This window comes from Melopsittacus undulatus, chromosome 3, assembly GCF_012275295.1.
Source record: "Melopsittacus undulatus isolate bMelUnd1 chromosome 3, bMelUnd1.mat.Z, whole genome shotgun sequence".
NCBI lineage: Eukaryota > Metazoa > Chordata > Aves > Psittaciformes > Psittaculidae > Melopsittacus > Melopsittacus undulatus.
Genome location: NC_047529.1, coordinates 44002634 through 44026590, shown reverse-complemented (window position 1 = coordinate 44026590; position 23957 = coordinate 44002634). Strand labels below are relative to the sequence as shown.

The following is a 23957-nucleotide window of genomic DNA, read 5'->3' as shown; positions in this document are numbered from 1 at the left end:
CAGATGGATGGGTGGATGGATGGATGGATAGAGATATTTATGTAGACCTTTTCAGAATAAATCTGGCTTTGCTATCTAATTCTAATTCAATATTGACACTAGGTTAGCAGTTTTATCCGAGTTCCTTTTTCATATTATGAACCCTATTTTTTATTTGATTTGAACTCTTGATAGTTCAAATAGTTCTTCTGTTTAGTGTAGGATGAAATTTGCAAAATGTAGGGCAAGTTATCTCAAAATATCACATGGGTTAGTAATTTTGGAGACATGGATACACATCTCTCCTGGACACTAAAAGCCTGATCAGCTCTTAGTAACTTTTCTGCTGTTCTGAAAGAATTCCCAGCACTTCAAGTATGCCGTGCTGTTCTTTAGCTAACACAATTTTTTCCTGTGATTTTTTTTGGTTTGGTTTGGTTTCTCTTTGGGGTTCTGGTTTTGGTTTTGGTTGAGGATTTTTGGGACAGGGAGTTGTTTTGGGGGGGGTGGGAGGTGGGGTTTGGTTTGGTTTCATTGCCTTTTACAGAGAGGTGGGAGAAAGTATTTTAAAAAGCCCATATAGGCAAAAGAGCTTAAAAAGTTTTTAGCTATTTAAGTGTGGGGTATGTGGTGGTTTGGGGGTTGGGGTTTTGGTTTTTTTTTGTGGGGTGATATGGGAGGGGGTTGGGGAGGGTTACTGGTCAGCTGGTTGGTTGGTTGCGGGTGTGTGTTTTCTTCCCTCCTTCCCCCCATGGATATTTAAAACCAATTGAGCTGAGTAGGTGTTAATTGCAAATGAAGGTAATATCTTCATTTTGGTCTCTTATGGTATTTTTCCTCTTAAAAAAAAAAAAAAAGAAAAACAAGATTCAGTTGAACATTCTTTATCTTAATATTTGTTAAAGGCTGATTTATTAATGAATTATAATTCAAAAATCAAAGCTGAAAGTAAATTCTCCCCAACCCCCAGGGTGTGTAACTACACTGCCAGGGTACATAGGAATCTTAATAAGGATAAGCAGAACAGTAAAAAGTGTAAGCTTGTGAAAGAGCCTTAGAAGTCCCAAGGATACAATGCCCAGTGAGGTATCAGTGGCCTGGTAGCAAAAATGGTGACCTACAGCAAAAAGTGGCCCGCTGCAAAAATGGTGACCAAAATGGGCTATGCCCAGGGAGGCATATTTGAAAATACTAATTCTCCTACTGTGGGGGAAGAAGAAAAGCATTTTTGCTCAGATACAGAAGGCAATTCACAGTGTTTATAAACACCCTCTTAGAAACAGCAGTATTTGCAGGACCACAGGAACCAGAAGGCAGAAAGACAGTAACCCTTTCTGTTGAATGTCACAAACTCAGTCATACTGAGCTGCACAAGTCACTTGAGAAATAACAGATTATATTTTGTAATCAAATTGTGATTTCATTTTAATGAAAATTGAGGGAGAATATTAATCCCAAATATTACAATGAAAATGAAAGTTTGAGGAGGAAAAGTTCTTAGTTGTCCCAAGCTTCAGAACGGTACAAGAAAATGCAGCAGATTAAATGGATCATGATTAAAGAGAAAAACACAGCAATACCATGGTGGGGACCTATTTCAGAACACCAAATTAAGAAGATTAGAGCCTAGTGAGGGGCTTGGGTGCTTTTTGTTTTGTTGTTTGGGGGAGGAGTGGTTAATTGTCTTTATTATAAGCATTTGTCAGAATCCTTCATTATGCTGCATTTGAAGATAACAAGAGGTTTTAAAGGTTTTCATTTCTCCAGTTGAGAGGGGAATACTGCAGGAAGAATCCTTGGAGCGCACAGTGAGATATCACTGACACTAGGAAAACAGCCAGCAAAGGACCTTTGAAGCTTTGCTTTCCACCAGTAGAGAAGAAATAGTTAAGAATGTGAAAGTGAATAAATTTTGCAATCTTTAAAATGGGAATGAAGTTGAGCAGAATTAAAATCCAAAAACCTTTCTATAAAAAGAAAACAAAATAGAACAAAAGCCAAAACCAAACCCCACAACAAAACCAAAACACCCAACTTCAGAGAAAATATGGAAGCAGCTGTGACAGCAAAAGGAGTCCATCAATCACAGAAGCACTTGAATAAATAATACCAATATCAGAAGTAGAAGCAGGGAAATACAGAAAAAGAAAAATGCAGTCAAAGACTGACCAGCTAAGTCATAAATGTTCCGGAAGAAGGTGAACAATCAGCAAGAATTTGCCTATGAGAGAGTAATATCACCCAGTGATAGAGTACCTGGAAGCATACAAGACGAAAGTAATGCAAACAGCAAAGTATGTAAAAACAATCAAAATCATTCTGCAAATATTTAGTCCTTGGTCCTTAGTATCCAGTAACAAGCAGTAAGACTACCTAGAGTACACGCTAGGCTAATTCACTTAGTCCTGGAATACTTACAGACCTATCTGAAGCTACCTCACTACCAGAAACAATTATTTCCTGAGTATCCGGTGAGTATGGATGAAGTTCCACAAAACTAAGAAAGGTCAAACACAGCACATATCTTTGAAGGACAGGGGAGGGAAAGAGGGACTAGAAATTGTAGTCCAGTTAACTTAGTATCAATTCCTGAAAAAACACTGTAAAAAAACAAGTCACCTTCAGGATAGTAAGAGAAGAGACAAGACCTAAAAAAATCCAAAGTGCCAATTATAACCCAATGTCATTTCCTACCACTGCAGTAACACAGGTTACAGCAGATGTCTAATATCTTGAGTTGAGCAGGACTTTCATTTACAAGCATGCCACGTTAAGAGTCACACCAGAAAAATTATCTAAACAAAACCAGCATAAGGTGAAAAAGCTATTTAGAAAAGCATATTTTAAACAGCTAAAATTGGCAACAAAAAAAACCCAAAGTATTCATTATGCAGTCTGTCACGTCTGTCTGGGATATAGTAATAGTCAACACTCACGTTACCATTCTAGATAATAAAACAGAAACATATTAGATTCATAGGTAACTTGACTCCAAGGAGAAATGAATGGCTAGTTACAGGACACCAAGACTGGTCTTCAAAGCTACCCTGACAAACTGAAAATAGGAGCTGGAAGAAAAGAAGACTCAGTAAAGGTCAGACAAGGAAATGGCTCCACACTAGGACCAGGATAAACTGGTGTAGAAATAAGGAAAGTCAGTCAATCAGTTAAGGACTAGCTGTGCAGAAGATGATGGGATGGATGTAATCTACCACAGTAGTAATAAGAGGATAGAATACAAGTCTTGCTGCTGTCTGAAAACCATCACCCTTGCCCTTGAGGGTCTGGCCAGAGGCCAGGCTCAGGTGCCTTGTCTAAAATCTGTTACAAAAAACCTCTACAGGTCAAACTGATGGAGAACTTAAGGTTTGGGTGGTGGTGGGTTTGGGTTTTGCTTTTACTTTGCATCACAGTTTGACTTCTGGGCACTTTCACACATAACCAAGACCCTGTCATGAAAGTGACTTTGATGACAGCTCAGTCTCTCAGGTTCTCCTCTTGCAGTACACAGATTAATTATCAAAGAGGAACATTTAACTGAACTGTAGTTATGAGGGAGAGATGAGTGAAATTTAATGGCCAGAGAGATACAGATGGTCTGGTTTAACAGTCTTTTGTAACTCGATCACACAGAAAGTCAGATGTTCTCAAGAGAGACCAAAACTGGGCCAACGACAGTGGGTCTAATGTGATTTTAAAGTATCTTTTAGCTCTCAAATTCTATGCTATTCCAAAGGCTGGAGCCATGCTGCTGTATGACACTGCCCTTAGCACAGCCTTGAATCTCTGCAACGCAGGGTATCACAGCTCTATACTTCTCAGTCCCAAACCTATTTGACCTTTTTCATCTACTTATGCCAAAATGTACAAGAGGTCTCTGAAAGGCAGGTTACAGCTGTCTACCACAGTGAGTAGCCTGAAGAAGAAACAAGGATTTGTCTTCTTTATGCAGCTATAAACAATTAAATGTAACAGACAGTGCAAGGATCTGGCATTAACTAAAGGTTTTCTCCAGTCTTATGCTTTAAACTTGAAGAGCTAAGGCTGAACATCGTTTCTTCCCAACCTTAGCAGCATCTTGTTTTCCTGATACTCTTGCTGCTGTTTCAGTTCCAACTCTATCCTGATTGCTACTCAATCACACTTTCTCCAACACATCTCTGCAGATGCTGTCCTCAGTATACTCTTATTGTCTATGAAATGAATTCACACATGGATTTTTTACACCATGTTAAAATAACACAGCTGTAATATTTGAAAGGATAAAAACACTTTCATGACTTACTCTATCACACAATCTTTCACATAATTCTTCTAGTGAAAAAATACAAAAATTACTTTTACAAGCAGTCCTATCAACTACTCAGATAAAAGGTTTAAAAGATATTTGTTATTCTCAGCACACTGCATAATCCCCAAGGAACTTGCAATCATCAGTCCTTCCTCTCACTTTCTCTTATGCTTCTGCAGAGATTTAGCTGAGGACCTTATTCCAAAATACAGATATTTACCACCACCACCACCACCACCACCAGGAGAGGGCTGATGCATTGCACTTTCTGAATCAGGGAAGGACATCAGGATGATGATGCAGAGATAATACACAAAACCACAATCGTAATTTATTATAGGCCATGTATTATTATTATGGCCATAACTATATATTATGCTAAGCAAACATATTCTCATTCTATGTACATGGATTTGAATATTCTCTTCCCCAAATAAAACACAAAAATAAAAGTAACAGAATCATATTCAAATCTGAACTTGTTAAAGCTACTAACAATAGGACAGTTCAGGGGATTGAAGACATATCAATAGTCTTCTGCAAAAGAGAAATAATACACAATGTGATTATTTGTTCCTTAAAGCAAATTTCTAGATTCTTTACCCACAACTTCTCCAAAATGCAAACCAGTGATAATGCAATCAGAATATTATCTTTACTTCTCAGAAACACATTTATGTTTTGATGTGCGCTTTCAAAACACAGATTTTTGTTTAAAAACTCATGCCATGTAGCATCACTAATACAAAATTTGACATACACTTTCAAAGTATAAACATAACTGAAATGCAGACTTAGAAGCAAAATGGTTCCTCATTCCCTTCTTAACCTGAATATTTGCTACAATTAATACTTTACATTCAGAAGACACATCATCTTCACTCAAACTGTACAGTTAAAGAAATCTGCTTATAGAAAAATATACTCTAAAATAATATAAAATACAAAAATATATCTAAACCCTCAGGACTGTATAGCGACTTGTTTACCTGACCCTGAATGCAACGTATGGAGCAGAAACTGAAGAAACCCAGCAAACATAGCAGCATCAGCAAGGCAACGGTTAAAAAAGCACAACTGGCATCTAGTAGGTTGCCGAATTCCAGCCTGTAACTGTAGAAAAACTGAAATGCAAGCAAAAATCCACTTCAGTGTGAAGGAGATGACAGAAAAGAAGTCCTTAAGGTCCTTGCGTCCTGATTCCAAGCCAAATTATTCTGCAGCGTCAAGCATTCAACACCGGTGACACCAAACAGGGCTCTTGTCATCAAAACAAATCTCTGCAGTGTAGTGCAAGCATCGATTACTGCATTAGTTCATACACACTTGCTGCAATGAGGAGTTAAGGTCTCTAGAAGGAGTTAATGATTTTAGGAATCCAGAATTAACAATCCTCAGAAAGGAAGATGGGGAAAAAAACCCTCCTTCCTCTCCACATAGAACAGGAAAGAAGTTTCTTAGTGCTTTAAAGCCAGAAGAGGACTCAAGCTCAGGCATCCAAGTAATCTATACTACTGCTGCAGTTTTTATTTATATTCAGCAGTAGTGCACTGAACAAGTTTTAACGAACTGCATAAATGAAGCAATTGTGAAAGGAAATGCAGCTCTTAAGTTACGTAAAACTTCCCAAGCTGTAGATTTTCTTCTAGCACACTGAAAACACAATGGCACTTTGAAAAATATATCAGTTTTTCAAATAAATTGGATGATTTAATACTTTTCTTACATAACAGAAGTGTGCATGGAATTGTAATTAAATATAAGAAAAATATATTCTAAATTAAAAACTGGAAATAACATTTCACATTCCAAATTAAATACTCGAGATAAAAAAGATAACCTTCCCCAGCATATTTGGTATGACAATTAGTGAATTACAAGTAATAGCATTTGCTAAAGAATTTAATCTAATTTAATTATATCCAAACCATACAACAGCAAAACTATTTCCTTGGCAGACACAGTCCTCTAAAAATATTCTATTCTCTGCAGCATATCTAGATACTGCAGGACTTCAGAAATACAAAAAAAAAAACAAACCTCCTTGGTTACTAAAATGTGAGAAAGTAAAGCAAACAAAGGGAAGCTTATAAGGGATAAGATTAATAATTAAGCTAATGAGATCTTACAGTTCTTTCACCTTTATATAGAGGTATTAGTAATAATGAAAAGACACTTTTAATCAAGTTGTTTTCCTGCAGTTCTGGATCACATGATCAAAATATTGGTGCTGAACACTGATTTCACCTGTCAGTCTGACAACCCTGGCCACTGTTGAGTTTCAGCTTCCCCAGCAGCATAGTATTAGCAGAATGACAACATGACTGTCTACATCTGTTTTTTTCACTGATGTTTCCTTGTTAGGAGATACTTCTTTGGAAGATGATGGCTAGGCTTCATATATTCCAAGAGACAGTGATTATCTGGACATCTACTGACAAGGAAACATATACCCAGCTTCATGCTGAAGCTGGAGAACATACCTTGCAAAAAGGACAAGAGATAAGAGCAAGACAAGTGCCCAGTGCTTCCACAGCACATCCATTACCCCACTGACTCTTCTGCACTCGACCTTGAAGGATGTCCTGTTTTGCCAGAGCTGGTGTTGAGGGCTATGCTTCATTTTCAGAACATAACTCACTTGGATATTGAATGCTCACCTGCCTTGCAGCACATACTATACAAGGCAAGGGATTTTGCCACAACCCAACTCAGCAGATATTTATTATTCACTACAACCTCAGAATTTTTGAACTAGTCTGCACTATATGAGGCTTGTTTTCCGTATTTAGACAGGTTATTTTTGCCTCACTGTGTTGTTGAAGCTTTCACTGGCCTCCATTCCCCTTCATGGTAGATATATACAACCTTTGTCTGCTCTTCTATCCCCAGATTGGGCAGTCCTCAACACCAGTTTTACCCACTGCTCCCTAGCTATAAGACCTATCAAAGCCCTGCCTAGCTATCTTTGTCTAACAGTTTCAGCTTTAAAAGTTAGAGTCTGCCAGTATATGCTGAATATGCAAGTATATGCAGAAAACAGGGGAAGAGAGGAGCAAAAGAGCATTCTGAGGTAAGAAAGGACAGAAAAGGACAGTGCCACCAACTGTGTACTGCACATCCCTAAGGGTGCTTTTCATTCCTCCCAGCCCCTGTCAAATAGAGTGTTCTAGTTGCCCAAAAAGCCCATCTGACAGCTTGAGAATCTAATGCTGACAGTTGATTTATTTACTTTTATATACATTAATAGTAGCAAGGCAGTAAGAAACTAATTGGAAATCTGGTTACCTTTCTATTGTGCTAATAAAAATACATAATTAAGTTACAGCACACTTTCAACCTTTGCTTTGGACACCATTACCTATGGAATCTCAGGAGGTTTTTACTGCCACTATCCTCTGAGGCACGCTACACTCTGCATCTAATACTTAAGATTTTAACCATCATATTTTAGCTTTTTCCTAATGTTCCTGTTAATAATTATTCTAGATCTTAATTCATATATGAGATTCCTGCATTTATAAAATTTTCTAAGGCCATTAGAAAAGAATGAAATTGAACAATTACCACAGAGATATCCAAACCTTCAGGCTGTCAAGTTTTAAAAGGTCAAATTCCAAACATTAAACATGCTATTCAGTTTAATGCAGCTTTCCTCTAAAACGTTTACAACACATTTTTTTAAAGAAGAAAGCCACAGAATGGTCCTAAGCTTAATCCAGAAGCACAGAAAGAGCAATTCCAGGGGGAAAAAAAAATCTATGCTTTCAGTTGGAATGTAATTTACGAAGCGAGAGAAACAACAGGAAAGATCTGTGTCATGGTCTTCAGACCTCAAAGCCAAGTTACAATGGAGAATTGATTCTAACACAATTGCAGAAATGTGAGATGGGATATTAGGTGTTGTATGTTATTTGTTGTACTGTAGCCCTGTCTGATCTACCTTGAAAGGTCCTGGCTAATGTGGAAGATTCACAGTGACTGGATAAAGCAAATGCCACACCTCCCTTCAAGAAGGGCATGAAAAAGGACCTGAGAAAATACAAACTTGGAAGGCTAATCTGAGTCCCTAGGAATATTAAGGAACAAATCTTTCTGGAAGGCAACCCTGAGGACATGAAGGCCAAGAAGCTGAATGGGAACCATCAGCATAGCTCTACCAAAGAGAAATCATGCCTGCAGAAACGGGGAGAGAAGCAGATATTGTTTAATGTAACTGCAGCAAGGCTCTCAACCAAGTCTTTCACAATATCCTTGTATCCAAATCAGAGAGATATGGACTGATTGGTGAATTATGAGGTGGGTGGAAAACTGACATAACCACTTGACTCAAGCGATGGTCAAAGGACTGAAATACATCTAGTGGTGAAATGTTAAATATGTAAAAAAGTATTGAAACAAAGATTTATGGAGAGGAATCAAAGCTTTCCTTTGCTCAGCTAGCAGCAAGATGCACTCCTGGGATCACAGAAAACTTGGATGAAGCTTTTGGCTATACAGTAAAGAAAATGTACTTGTTTGTCATAGGCTGAAGTGCAGAGCTTAGCTGACACTGTGTTAATTAAAACACTTCTGTTCTCTGTACACTGACACAGCAAAAGTGTATCTTCTCTTCAGTAAAGTATTGCCCAGTGAAGAAGACTGAGTATTTTCCAGATTCTTTGGCAAAATAGTTACAAACTTTGCAAGGACAATTGTCAACCATTTAACATCTACATAAGAAAATCTTTTTATATAAATAGAAATATACATATGCATATAAATATACAAACACATCCACACATACAGAAGTGATTTTCTTTTCAACAGATTGACATAGTTTGGCCTGTCATTTCTCATAACTTCTGAGAAAAAACAGAGCTTAAGAACTGAGATGACTGCGGTGAAAAAGACACACTAAAAGGAATGTCTGCCCTCAAACACCCATCAAACTTGTCAGAGCTCATCAATGTTCCTTTCCATTCAGACAGGAGCATATTCTGTTTATATTCTTGGCCAGCTTTGGCAAAAAAAAAAAAAAAAAAAAGGCACCAAAGCAGAAATGATGTAGTCACACCAACAGAAGGACGTACATGGAGGGACATACTGGCACTAATATGTTTGACCTTCTGTTTAGCTTGGGCTAAATCAGTGTCATGCTGTCATTACTGCACAGCTTCTAGTTCAAACCTTGATCCAAGCCAATCAATTCAAAGTACAGGTGAAGTAACCTGGTATCTGTCTGAAAAACGCAATCTAAACACACACATCAGGAGCAGGCTATGTGTGCCTTCCACTGGCATCCCAAACAAGCGGCTTTGCCACACTGTTCCTAAAGGTCCTTCAGGAGAATTTTACAGAACATCACCTGCCATTTTGCAGCAGACTGGAAGACACAAGAGCTCTGCTGTATGACGAAATGACAGAAACCCCTTCAGGCACACAGGTATACAACAGCCAGGAAAGAAACATCCTGCTATCTACTGCTCCTGCATCCAGCATTTCCAAGTTCCATTGCTAAATGTTTAGTACTGTGCTACTAACAAAATTCTGTTTTCCCCCATCCTCTATCTACATAGACATGATTTAGTTTCCAGTTCCTCCTGCAAACCTGATTCCTCCCAGATCCACTGATTTTAAAATTTCAGATTTAAACCTAGATATTAGAGCAGCAGTACCATAAACTTTGAACATTTCAAAGGGTCAAACTCTGTTAAATATCATTTTTTATTACTTTAAATATGTTATATATCATCCAAACAATAACAAGCAAAACAAACAAAAAAGCCACCCAAAACCCCCACCCATCTAAATGCAGGGTTTAATGGTGACCATGTTTTTTGTTTAAGTATTGCCAGAAAATTCATTCCTAATCCTCACAATAATTTTCTAGGTCAAAGTAAGATTAGATCCACAATAACTGATGTCTGGCAACAGGCCTTAAGTTAATATCATTATCTGTTGTCCTAGTTGGGGTTTTTTGTGTTAGTTTGGTTTTTTAAAGGAAAGGTTTTGTCAAAATGTAAATGGTACATTTGTTTATTAAAGAACGACAATCAAACAAATCTCCTCACTGGCAAAAATTAATGTCTTACAAAGTGTTTCCTTTTAGTGGCTTATAGGAATAGCCACTCCATAACACTTCCTTGATGGGGAGATTTAAAACTGATTAACAGAAACAAATTAATCAATTTTTTGTATAACTTGATTTCAGAGCAAATTTTCTGTGGAAGAGTCCACAGCAGCACAACTGGATTCATCCCTAAGCATTTAGTTTAATTCCCATTTCCAGGAGGATGTTTTGGCCTCCCGCATACAGTCCAGCTTAAAGATGATGACAACTCCATTACTGGCAAATCCATCACAACTACCCTATGCGCATAAAAAATTTCGGGTATAAGGAAATGTGCTTTGGGTAAGTAGGAAGAAAATATATGACTTTACCAAAAGTATCAGCAAGATTTCTTAAGCACAAATACAGTCATCCATAAATGTGTATCTCTAAGCTTTCAAAAATGTTGGAAATCTGGCTCGTGATCCTCAAAACTAGTGCCATTTTCTTGCTGTGTTTACTTTTTTTCTGAGGATAAGACTCAACTCACATAATGAATGACTGCTTCCATAGAACTATACTTGCTGGTGTAATTTCCATATCCAGAATATATTCCATACACTACCTCCACCGAAGCTACAGGACAATGCAAATCTGCCTTCAGGAAAATGCACATAGAGGTAAGTTCTGAAGAAGGTTTTTAAATTACTGGTTTGAGTAGGAAGGTGTGCCTGCACTTCCAACTCTCTGTTAAGAAAGAAATTGTCTTGCATAGAGTGTCATCGATAAAAGTTAGATTTGACTGCTCCATCTAGTGGCTCATTAGGCACAATTTTAATCATTAAGAATATGTTCCCCAACGGGTTAAAAAGAGCCATTGTGGTGTTTGCTTCTTCTCTGAACAACACAGCAAAATAAATTCTTAGCACCTAGCTTTTTTAATAGCATAAGATGAAAATAATAGCAAAAAATGAAATAAAATTTCATGAAAGTTTAACATAGGTGCACAAAAATAGGTAGCTAGGTTTACATTTTTAATTATTAGCTTATGCTATTTAATTAATAAACTTTAACAACAGTGGCAAAGTTTTAAAAATTCTTCCTTTGAATTTACAGTTGGAAGTTATTTGAGTTGACATTTCCAGAGAAAAAATAACTTACATTTTCAGTAAAAGAGCCAAATTAATAGCAAGCCAACCATTAAAACATATACACTGACTCTTACCTATAAGCAGTAAATTTCAAAGCTCAGGTCTGAGTGAGAAAATGACTTTTACTCTGTGAAGGACAATTCTGAAACAAATTTACAGCACCATTGATTTTTAGAGGGAGAAAGAAGCGTGTGCCCTCCAGTCTAACCAAGGCTATTCCATGGCAATTCTAAAAAATATTGAGAATTTAAATCCTTCAAAAAAGTGGTATAAGAACATAACCAAGTTGCTTTAAATAGAACATTTTTAGAGCAATCATTTTAAGAATAACTAATTAAAATGGAAGCTTGAATTGTAGAGGAGAGAATCACCAAACTGAGGACTAGGTTTCAAAAACTAGAAATTTAAATTCTAGAAAATAATGTATACAATTAAATCATAAAATATGTCAGTTAAAACCAGATAAATGTGTGATGTACTTCATTTCTCCTTGCTACATGTCTGAAAACATTTTATCTTAAATTACAAATATCAGTGAGAGGTAGCCAAGGAAAATAACCATTCTCCTTATTTTTCCATCACACACAGTTCCCACAGCTAACACCATAGGTATATTCAGGTAGGACCCTATCTGCAATCAAAGCCTCTACATAATGAAAGATAAACATATGCTTCAATTCTGTGTAGACATTCATTTAGAATTGCAAAATAATCCCACAATACCTGCAGCTCACGTGAAGTATACAATACACATTAAGTTTAACACCTTTCAAAACTACTGTTCCAATAACAGCCCACCTTCCTTTCAAGAGCATTATTTGGATTTGGGAAGTTTAGATGAGCCACGCTGCTCTTGCACATTTCTCAACTTGCCCAGTGGAGCAAGTTAGATGTGGTCAAATTTGCATATTAGGTACAGCAAAGCCACAGGGCACAAGGTAAAGAATGCTGGTATTTGCTTATCTAAAATAGAAAAGGTTGAGTTTGCAGACAGGAAGCAAATGTGAAAAGAAAATATTCTAAATAAAATGTTTTAGCAGAAGTTGCTTCATGGCTGCAAAGAAAATGTAATAAAATCTTTAATACAGAGGATCTAAAAAAATATTGCTGTAGCTATGCATTTTCCTGAGTAGCCTCATAGTATTTCCGAGACCTATGCTCCCTTAAAGAATAGCTCTAAGGTTGAAATTGTTTAACAATTAGCCCTTCATGTATTATTTTTGCAGTCAGTCAAGGGAATGTGCTGACAAACCCATGCATGAGAGAGAGAGATATTTTTAAGAAGCTAAACATGTACAAATGCAGAGACTCCGAGTGTTGGGCATCTCAAAAAGTCATTAATAAGACTGTTACATTTAGAGCAGTTGGGTGTCTGGAGAGGGAGGCTGTGACCTTATTAAAAGTTAGGCTAGCAGCATGAAAATTCTAACCGCTTACTACATGCACCTACCAATAAATAATCACTTCTGCATATCCCGTTTTGTATATCCTGCTTGCAGACTTTTTCTCACAGCAAACTTATCAAATACAAAATTTGATACAGAAATCCTTCAGAAAATACAAAAACATCTCTCAAACTGAGAATAAAAGTATAAAACTCTGCCCTGTCTTTATGTGTCTTCAATCTGACACAGCGGCAGTAACTAATGAAAAATAAACAATCCAAAGGCTGAAAAAGGCTGTGAGGAGTGAATATCGGGTCTTTTTATATGAAAGAAATAGCTCCACAATGTCTCAAAGAGGGTGGCAGTAAACATGCATGAAACAATTTGTTACCTGATAGGAAAAGCAAGCAGGAAAACATATGGTCAATTTAGTTGATTAACAGCAAATTAATACGTAGAGAGAACAGGAATCTAGGCTCAACTGAATCCCTTGTGGTAGTGATGCACGGTTAGCCACAAGAGAATGCAAGTGTGCCAGAGGACACTTGAAAGTAATCTGGAATTCTGCTGGATACTGATAAATGGAAGGAAAAGGTACCTAATAATATATCCTTGCATAAATAAGCATACCATTTTATTATCATAAAGGTAAGTTGGCCATGGACTGAAATCTCACCAATTAGACACTGTACAAGGACAAAATGAAACCCCAGGCTCCATTGAACTTGCTATTTAAATGCAAGGCAAGAAAACAGGCAAAGAAAAGTGACAAAAAAGGATAAAGCTACAGACAGAAGTACTGTGGATTTAGCCCCAGATTTCAGCACCTTGGCCCAGAGCCTGCCACAGGAACAACAGTTTTTTTATGTTAGAGCAAATGCAGTGAAAGCTATGAAGAAATCAATTTTTATTTCCAGGAATGCTCAATTTCAACTAAGAAATTATGATTACGATTATTCTTAACTTTGCTTTTCTGTCCTTAGAGTTGACATGGTTTCTGTCAGCAAGCTTCAAGCTCCCTAACTTAACCCTCCAGCTTAGAAAGAAGCACTCAAACTCTTTCACCCTCCAGCTTCTTCTTTCTCATTTAAATCTCAGTTCTTCTCCCTGCCTTTTGTTTGTCTGGTTTTTCTCTCTTTCTTTTCTAGACTACTGAGCACCAATTCATCCCACCTTTCCATATATATCATATTTTATAGAACTTGCTCAATCTCACCAAAGACTGCAAACTCCCTCCAGCATGTTCACAACTAGAGAAATGGCTCTGCTATGATTTAAAAGGAGCGTTCAGTCACATATCTTTCATGACATCCCTATATATATGGTTATGCACCTCAGTGAAGTGTTGCACTTCTTGGCAACAGTATAACTTTTTTCCCACTAATGCTCAGCTTATTTCATTTACATATGCATGTATGTACTCTGCATAATTCCATATACACAAAACAGATTTCTTACTGCCCTAATTTAACAAGCACTTATTTACAGCTCCATAAGGGCTGCAAATAATTTCAGCTACTCAAAAGCACTGAATATTGATAGCACTGAATAATATAAGCACTGACCAAAATTCTGAAGCTAGAGCCATTTTAGATTATACTTTCATTAAAATCTGAATCCAATGTAGATCTAAATTATGGCACAAAGACTAGAAGATAAACTGGAACTAATTTCTAAGAATTAACAATCTTCTTAGCAAGGGTATTTTGTTTTACACTGTTAAAGCTCAGCCACATTTGAAACAAATTCATCTCTTCTGAAAACTATGCCCAACTCTCCATGAGAACAGATGTTAAAATATGCTAGCAGATGTTACAGTACAAATTGACTTGCCTGCATGCCAGATTTAAAATACCTCAGTGAAAAAATTTAGCTAAAAACATCTAAAACCAGCTTCCTTTTCTCTATAGACTTTTCCGGATGTTTCCCTTTGGTCCATTTATACACCCTACTGTACATGTGTGGTTTCTCTCTTAGCCCACAAGCTGCCTTCTTTACCAACAATGCTACAGCACTTGGAAGAAATCACTGGGCAGAGTGATCTAAGCTCTTCCCTCCCCTTTAATACACAAAGCCACCCAGGCACCAGTACCCAAAGTGGTTCTCAAAGCACCAAAGGAGAATGGAGTAAGGGGTCAGATCCTTTCCTCCTGGAGCTGAGCCAGCACGAACACATTTGTCTGCAAACCACAGCATCCCTTCTTCCTTTGAACTTCCAGGTTCTCTCCTTCTGGTCACAAACCCCCTGCCTCACACCTGTGCATACACTAACATCCCAACAAGATTCCTGCCCATAACACTTTCTAATGAACTGAAACTGGATTGCCCTGCTCTTCCCAGTACCCTAAGAAAGGAATTAAAAATTAAACAATCACATCTTCACTGAAAGAATCTGGAATGTCAACTCAGGAGGTTTTTTTCAAACAAGGTTCCAACTCTATCATGCTCTTCTCACTCCCAATTGAATCCATTAGTGAGTATGCAAAGTGATTTTTACTGAGCTTTCTACCATTTTGCTGACAATATGCAAGTACTAGGCATATTTTCAAGGTTAGATAGTGTGCACAAAATAAACATTTAGGCAAATATGACCAATGAGTATGCAGAATGTAAAATCTGTAGCACATCTTTTTACAAAAAAAAGCACATGAGCAGCTTTCAGTACTTCCTCATACTGCCCAATTTTCAACACTGTTTTATCTTCCCCTTTCAAAGATGGCATGATAGAAGCCTAGAATATCTCTCATACCTATGACGGGATAAAAGAAGTGAAGTACAACCTTGTCTGGGCACAAATCTACTAGTTCTACACAAAGTCTTGTTTTTAAACATTAAAGAAAATATCTGTTTTCATCAAACTTTCTCCAAACCTGATTTTCATTCCTCATTGAATGGCAGTAGGCAGAAGCTGTTCTCAGTTTTAAAATGAGGTCTGGATTTCCTTTGTAATAGTCTGGTTTATGTTGTTCTAGCAAGTCTTTGAAGCAAGAATGAATGAAATTTATGCCTTCTAAGAGGACTCCTTTTGACTGGCCAAGACAGTGTTGACACTGGAAAACTCAGCCTATTTCATGTTCAACTATGATGCATTTCAGAATAAGGAATCTTACAGCCTATATTAATAATAGGATTAAAACTGTGATCAGCAATTGGCAACAGTGTCCTGTGAAGGGTATAGTTCCTTTGGGTTTTGGTTAGGTTTTTTTTTTTTTTTTTAAGAAATTTGAGAGGACCTTTTTGGACATCACTAAACAGTTCTTTCAGTTTCTTTGATTTAACCCAGCATGAAAACAACTTAGCATAAATCTTTAGGCTCTCCGCCAAAGAGACAAAATCTCAGTAGACTGCAGAAGACATTTATTTGTTAGAAAGAAAGTATCTCCAGTGCTCTGGAATTATTTTGTTAATCATTCTGGCAAAATATGTATTAAATGGTTACAGCAAATAGCAGGTGATGGATGTGCTAACTCTTCCTCAAAGGCAGAGTCAGCTAGAGCATATGTCTCAGGGCATTCCCCCAAGCATCTCCACAGTTGATGAGGTTTTGAGCATCTCCAAGGATGAAGACTGTGCAACATCTCTGTGTGATATGTTCCAGTGTTTGACAACCCCCACAGTCAAAAAAAGCAAGGATATTTATGTCTAAGTACAATCTGGATGAATATTTCAGGGTCATGATTATCATCCCTCCTTAAAAATGAGCAGAAAACAAGCTTCCATATTTTGAATGGGCAAGTTCATGCTCAGAAAGTTAAAATATGCAGCTATTCAGATGGGATAGGAGAGAAATGCTGTCTCTTTTTCTATATATACCTAGAGCTTTAAGGGATGTCAGGAGACCACAACATCAGATAAAGACAGACAGGTTAGCATATATGAATCAAAGACATGTCAGGAAACAGTGGCAGGAAGTAAAAGGCAAGGCAGACAAGCCATTGGCATTTTGAGTATGAACAACAGCAGAAAACTTTCAAGTTACAAACACAGATAATTAAACTAAAGAGCTAAAAGCTACTTTCAAAGACACAAAAAGCCTTCAGCTCTCTGTAATGCCACTTGAAGACAAATTAGGTCTATAAGATGGTAGGTTTTACCACAGTCTTTTCAGATGATGCTTATTTTATCTGTTCACCATTAATGAATTTGATTAACTTCTTCAGCCAGAAGAAAGGCTTTGTTTAAAAGCACACTGTGCTATACTTATTCCTTACTGCTAAGTGTTACCATCAACAGATGAAAACAAACTGAAATAACAGATTTTAAACATACTTGTAAGCCTGGGAGCCGATTCATCTAGACACCACATTAGGCAATTCTCATTTCTTTCCTATATAACACTCCCCTTGCCCCATATCCTGTACTTGTTAGCAAGGAACTCTGGCAGATCCTTGATATTTTTATTAAATGTAGTAAAATTTTGCTTAAGACTAAGGTGTCGGTAAGATTATGATGTTTTATAATGGTCTGCTCACATTGGTACAGAACTTACTTGAAATTTCAACTCATACACAAAAAATTATTCTGCATACAGGCAAAAGGATGAAGCAGTGATTAAAGGAGCACTGATATCAGTGAGAGAATAAACTACAGCCCTTTAATTCTGTCAGTTCTAGGTGAAAGAGGGAAGAGAATGAGAAAGAAACTCTTCAGCTGATGCTACCTGTAACCACCTCATCTAAGAATGTAAAAGGAAATGTTGCAAACCAAATGTAAACAGCTATAAGACACTTCTCAGTTGGGAAAAGAAAGGTAAGGGGAAAGAGCAAAAGTGTGTTTTTAAAGAGGTAAGAGAGAGAGAAAAATACAATTATTTTTTTCCCCAAACCATGGCCATGTGCATAATATACATAAAGGTCCTTACCTTTTTCACTGACACTTTCACTTTCTATCTCCACATCTTCACAGCTAGTATATTCTGGTGTTGATGCCCCTTCTTCCTCTGAGCTACTAACTGACATCTGCCTTTTCTTTCCGCCTCTTTTTGCTCTATGAGGCTTTGGAGGGGATGGCCGCACTGATTCCGACTGGTCAGAGCTAAGGGAATCATTCCTTAGCATGGTCTCCATTTTCTCCCGCTTTGCTTTTCGCATGAGAATAGCAGAGCTAGGATCAAGGCGGCTCTGTTTTTTAAAAGAATCGTGGTTCTTGTATTCTACGTGTTCTATAGGAACTGGACTATGCCTGGGAGTTGGTGGGCTATGATTAGTTAATTGTTTAGAAACAGAAATTCTTACATCACCTGTTCTGTCTATAGAGTACGACCTCTGAGTTTCCACAAGAGATTTTCTGTCCTGAGTTCCCTGTAATTGTGAGCGTTTTCCTAATTTATTCTCAGGTACCTCCGCTTCCTCCATTTCTGTATGTGCCAAAGCTACATCACTGTGTCTTCTCTCGTGCCGTGCTTTAGAAACTTTTGCATGCATGCGCATCTGCTGTTCCTCAGGATGAGGTTTTACAGGGTATCTTGCCAGATTGGGGTCACTCCTGTAACGGGTATGATATTCATCTTCCTTCATTTGTGTTTCATCATCAGGCACTTTGCCTTCCTCAAGTTTCTCTGGCAAGTCCTGTGACTTGCCTTTCTCCAGCCTTCTACCTTCATGCCGTTCTTTACGCTCCCTGTCATCTGCTGGTCCTTCCTTCTGAAGTGAGGATTTTGGCACACGCTTACGCTCACTCTTTAAAACTTTGCCATTCTGGTCCGAAACAGATATTGTCTTCTTCCTACAGTGAAAAGGAGTACAATAATTAGAAGAACTGAATGCAAAATAAAAATACTTGTGTACACTGTTATTGTAAATAGATCATAAACCAGCATAAAATATGGTAAAATACATAGAAAGGCTGGATCCACTAAGATGAGTTAAGTCTATTAATCCTTCCAGCAGTACTTTTTATTTTCCAACAGTAAACAACTTCCAGAATCCACAAAAACATAAGTTACAGATAGTCCAATTAAATGAGCAAAATCACAAAGAATATTAACATGAATAAATGCAGATAAGAAGAATTAACCTACTTAAGTAGGCAGATTCAAAGTCATCTTTGTAGTAACTACAGCACTATGACAGAGTATTGGAATATGTTCTCCATTTTTCTGGCAGCAGTCATGAGGGTTACAGACTAACTGTCCAATTCATTTCAAGCACCCCGACAGTATAGATATAAACACCACCAAATGGAGCATCTCCCACAATAATATTACAGTAAGTAATATAGATATAAAAAAATACAAAGAAGAATATATGCAGAAACAGTAATATTTGACCTACTTTGCTTTATCTTATTTAAACTCTACAAAGAATTGTCAACTCGTAAGCATATAAAGAAAAGCAAATTGACTCCTTGAGATAAATTAATGGCATTCTTTTCTCTGGTAATAAAAGAGGAAAAAATGTAACTTATTTCTTTATACAGTTAAAGTACAAAAAAAATGAATAATAAGGCTGTGTGAAAATTATGCTCCCTCTTCTTTTATCTTCTGCTCTGGGAGAATAAGCAAGCTGGAGAAACTTAAAAACCTCTTATACCAGGTATTTTTATTTCTCTCACCATTCCAGTTGCACTTTTGTTTACCAGTTCACATATGAATCCATCGATTTTGAAGAAGGCTGAACTCAGCTACACACTGTATCTGAGATGACCATGCACTGGGACAAAGTCACGAGGACCCTTTTGTTTTGTGTGTGTGTGGCACTGAATCTTCTGTTCCACCACTGATAGGTCTTCAGATTATGTATCACAGATTTACAAAAATGCACCGACAGGACAGGAAAAGTTGGATATAATCCAAGTTAGGATCCTGTCTCCTTTTTCCTCCACTTCCTGTTCTTCCTGAGTTCTTAGCAATAAATGGGACCTGAGCTTACCACAGACACTCTCCATCCAGAATCCTTCAACTTCATTTGAAAGTCTCAATGACAAGCAGAGAATATAACTTATAATTAATTATAGTATAATTAATATCACCATCTTACTTATGGACAGCAAAGCGGAAATACAAAGCATTTTGATGCCCTAAAATTGTCCTTCAGCAGAGTGATGACTGCTCTGAGGGCCTTCCCAGTGATGGAGGAAAAAAGTCAACAGAATGAGGGAAAGGGACCACATTTTCATTTACATCATGCATATACATAACATTAACCTGAGTTTTGGTGCAGGGTAAACCCTGACAGACCTCCCCCGCACAGTAAGTTACTAACCACTGTTCATCATCCATATTCAACTTTAATAGCTATGAAAAAAAATCAACCATTCTGGCCAAGAAAGAATCTTTTATGGCAGCCTCTTGCTTTGTTGCCACAGGCTCCCTCAACTTCTCTGCCATCTGTAATGCAGCAGCCAAAAGAACAGCAACTGCTTCATCGCATTATCCTCTCTTGATTTCCTAATCTCCAACCCATTCATCACAGTGAATACAGCTCAGGAATTTACTCATTTAACTCACTTAAAATATACTAGTTTGCTTCTGGTTGGCTTTATTCTTGCACATAACTTTCTCTGAATTCAAGATGGTACGATTGCTGTTCTTCATGAATGTTTACTTTGCAGGTGTATATGAGCTCTTTTAATTGCATTAATTTTAATAATAAACCAGGAACTATCATTGATAGAAAGATAACACATAAGGATATCTGACAGAAATCCACAGGATGGATTTCCTCTTTGTTGTGGGCTTTTTGGGGGAGTGTTGTTTATCTAAATTCTAGTATGTATTTCAATAAGTTAAAGGCTTGCTCATTCACAGAATCATAGAGTGGTTTGGGTTGGAAAGGACCTTAAGATCACCTAGTTCCAACCCCCCTGCCATGGGCAGGAGGGTCACCTTTCACCAGAACTCTCCACTTTGTTTACTAACTTTTAAATTTTAAATTTGGCAGATATTTTAAAGTAACCTACAATTCTGTTTAAAAGTGTACACCAAAATGCATTAAAGTACAGGAAAATATCCATAAAATACATTTTTTTTTCTCTTTTCTATTGCACAGACCAAATCAGACAATGTAGTTGCTAGTAAATGTTTATCCTTCTTTAGCCATTACAACAACTTACTCTTTGCTTTTACACTGTTCTAGAAACACACAACTAGCTCAGCTGACAGCCTTGTATGATATTATGGAATTAGCATTTATAATTGTGAGGCTCTATCAAGACAGAAAGCATTACCTCTCTCTTGGAGGTTCACTTCTAGACCTTGACGAAACTTGCTTTTGGTCCACACCCATAGCTGGCTGTGATACTTCTGCTCCTTTCCTACGGTCAGACTGGACACCGGAAGAGGAGATTTCCTGGGATGAGGCAGCTGCTGTACTTAAGGGAGTCTGTGATCTTGATCGCTCTTGAAGTCTTGCTTTCTTCTCTCTCGGTGCATCCGAGCTTCCACCAGTTGCTGTATCACTGAGTGTTCCGTCCTGGCTGGGTGAAGGCTGTGGTCCACTTCCAAAAAACCACGCTCCAGATTTCGTTAGGATTTCTTGTTGCTTTCGACATAAATTGCATACCCACATAACCTAGTTGAAGACAACAAGAAGAGTCAGTGCAGCTACTCCCCAGGCCCTGAAATGCATGCTCACTTTTCACAGAGCAGGTATGATGTCTCGCTCTCCTCTTAGCTGGTGAGGCTGGTGCTCATGACAGAACCCAGAACATGCTTCTCCAAGCACTGACTGCACTGGTGAGAGCCAAGCATCCTACAGGCACATGCTATGCGAGCTTCTCCAAAATGTGCAGTCAATATATGCCAGTCCCACCTTTAGCAATCCCCCCTCAGCCCAGCCCTAGCTCTCTTCTGCGTAAATACTGACATGACCAATGCTTGTTGATGCACTTGAGGGAGTGGGTTGGGTTTGTTTTCACTGGTGTCTGCTGTCAGGACAAGTAAATAGGACTTATACCTTGGGTGGCAGAGACTGGGACTGGGCTGCGAGTCCCAGTCTCCCTGGACTGGGAGCCAACTCAGACTCCCAGCCCAGAGATGGGAATCAGAGGCTGCTAACTCCCAACCTCTGCTCTCACAGAAAACTCACATGGTATTTCCCTTTAATTATTGTTTCTCATAACCCAACATTATGCTGCAAATAAATTCAGTGTTTACTGTGCATGGTTTTAGCTACATCCACAACAACTACTTACCAGAGATGTAAGACCTAAAGAAACTTACTAATAGAGAACTAAATGCACCAATGAAAAGAACTCAGAAGTACCATATTTTCAACTACTTGGAAATTATCTTTTACCATCTGTTTGAGTTATAGCTGTAAATAATAAATCAAAATTAAACATGTGTCCCTGTCAATCACAATGAAGCTGTGTACATGAATGCTTCTTCTTAGGATTGTTTTAATTCTTTTTTATATTCCAGATACACAGACAGCACACACAGTAAAGCGAGACTCTATGCTTCCAGTCTCTATACAGTACAGGACAGTCTTGTGTACAGGAGTAAATCAGCAGAAAAAAACGAAGGTTAATCAGCACTCTAAAGTGACTATTAAAAATTGAGACAAAGACAGAAGAAGTTTTGAGACAGAACAAAAAAAGGCAAAATGCATTAAGGATATACAGGAGGTAGGAATTTTGTCAGAAATAGAAACAGGTGAAACAAAGCTGACAGCTAATAAGGAAAATGGTAAAGAAAATCTTTCAGTTTAATAAAAGTTTAGTTAAAGAACAGGTAAAATTGTAAAGAGCGTAAGAAGGATGACAAAAGTTAGAATGAAAAATATGTTCAAATTATTTTGTGAAAACACAGGAATGATGCAACAGTCACAAAATTATAAAACAATTAAAATTAAAAGGAACAAAAAAAAGCAGTCCCTTCAGGGAAGAAACTGCAACAGGACAAAGCTCTGGTACCGAGCTCTCTCATTCTCTGGCCTGAGGTGGAAGTGCACGGCTTACACAGCATGATAAAAATTATAATAGTTTTACATATTTAACATAATTAAGTTAAAACACTCAAGAATAGTTATCTCTTTAGGTCTGAAGACTACATCAGAAATTCTAATAATATTTTTCCACTGTTTGACCAAGCCACACTAAGAAGCCATCCAATTCTTTTCTCTGTATGTGGCCTGTACCTTTATCAAAAGGTAGTTGTTATATTTCTATTTAAGAAGGATCATGAAATACCTACTAAAATTTTGATTAATTAAAAAACACAACCCAAAACTTAATTAAAAGCTACAGTTATTCCAACAATGGCACAAACATGTATTATGGTAGAAACAGATAACCCTCAGTAGGATAATAGGAACAGCAACTTCAACAAAATAAATCCTAGCCCATTAACAAGAAAATAGCTTTGGTTCCAAAATGTCTTATTTTCTTCATCTAGTCTACCTCACAAAACAGCGATTCAGGCTCTTGTACTATCTGTTCTAATAGAATAAATTTTTGGTCTACCTGCTGTCAGTATCATGGGTATTAAAAAAAACAGCAAGACTAAAAGGAAAAAAAAAAAACACATTTTTAAATGCCATTATAGATGCTGACACAATTCTTAGCTCATTAGACTGCAGGAGTGTGCGTGCACATGTGTCCATGTATAAAATCTATGTCAATGTTACAAACCAAAGCCATTAATGAAAAATATGTCACTGCCTCTATTTTATCAGCTCACGGAGAAGGCTGAAAAAAATGTTAATTGCAAAAATAAATCAACTAAAGTTTGCTTAAAGGAAGGATAAGGAATACTAAAGTAAAATGTAAATATTCTAATTAAATTACATGTGCAGGTATCTAAGTAAGTTCAAATGTGCAAAAATGGCAACAGACTTCATTTACAATTTAATGTATTTGATCATTTAAGATATGTATAAAGTAATAAATTTCAAGAAATTAACATTAATTTACATAATCACGTTGATATTATAATTGACTTTATGCAAAATATCCTGAGATCTAAACAAATAGGAATAGCTAATGCACAAATAGACACAGAAAAATACAGAAAGAAGAAATACTAGACATGTAAATACAAAACCATTTTCTTACAGCTGTCTTTAAACACTTCAGTTTGGACATAGTATATATCAATCACCACAGATTAAACATATATATGAAATCTACATTATACTCACATAGAAGCTACACTACCATCCCTGTTTAGGAATCTCTTC

The 23957-nt window shown here is 37.3% G+C and overlaps 1 protein-coding gene across 1 annotated transcript in view; it reads right to left on the bottom strand.

Moving 5' to 3' along the window:
* Positions 1-18022, bottom strand: part of RIMS1 (regulating synaptic membrane exocytosis 1) — a 153627-nt gene extending 135605 nt beyond the window's left edge. Inside the window, exon 1 of the mRNA XM_034060466.1 lies at positions 17699-18022. Within this exon, the coding sequence (XP_033916357.1) occupies positions 17699-17927 (229 nt within the window). The 5' untranslated portion in view covers positions 17928-18022. The remainder of the gene's footprint in view (positions 1-17698) is intronic.
* Positions 18023-23957: the final 5935 nt, after the last annotated feature.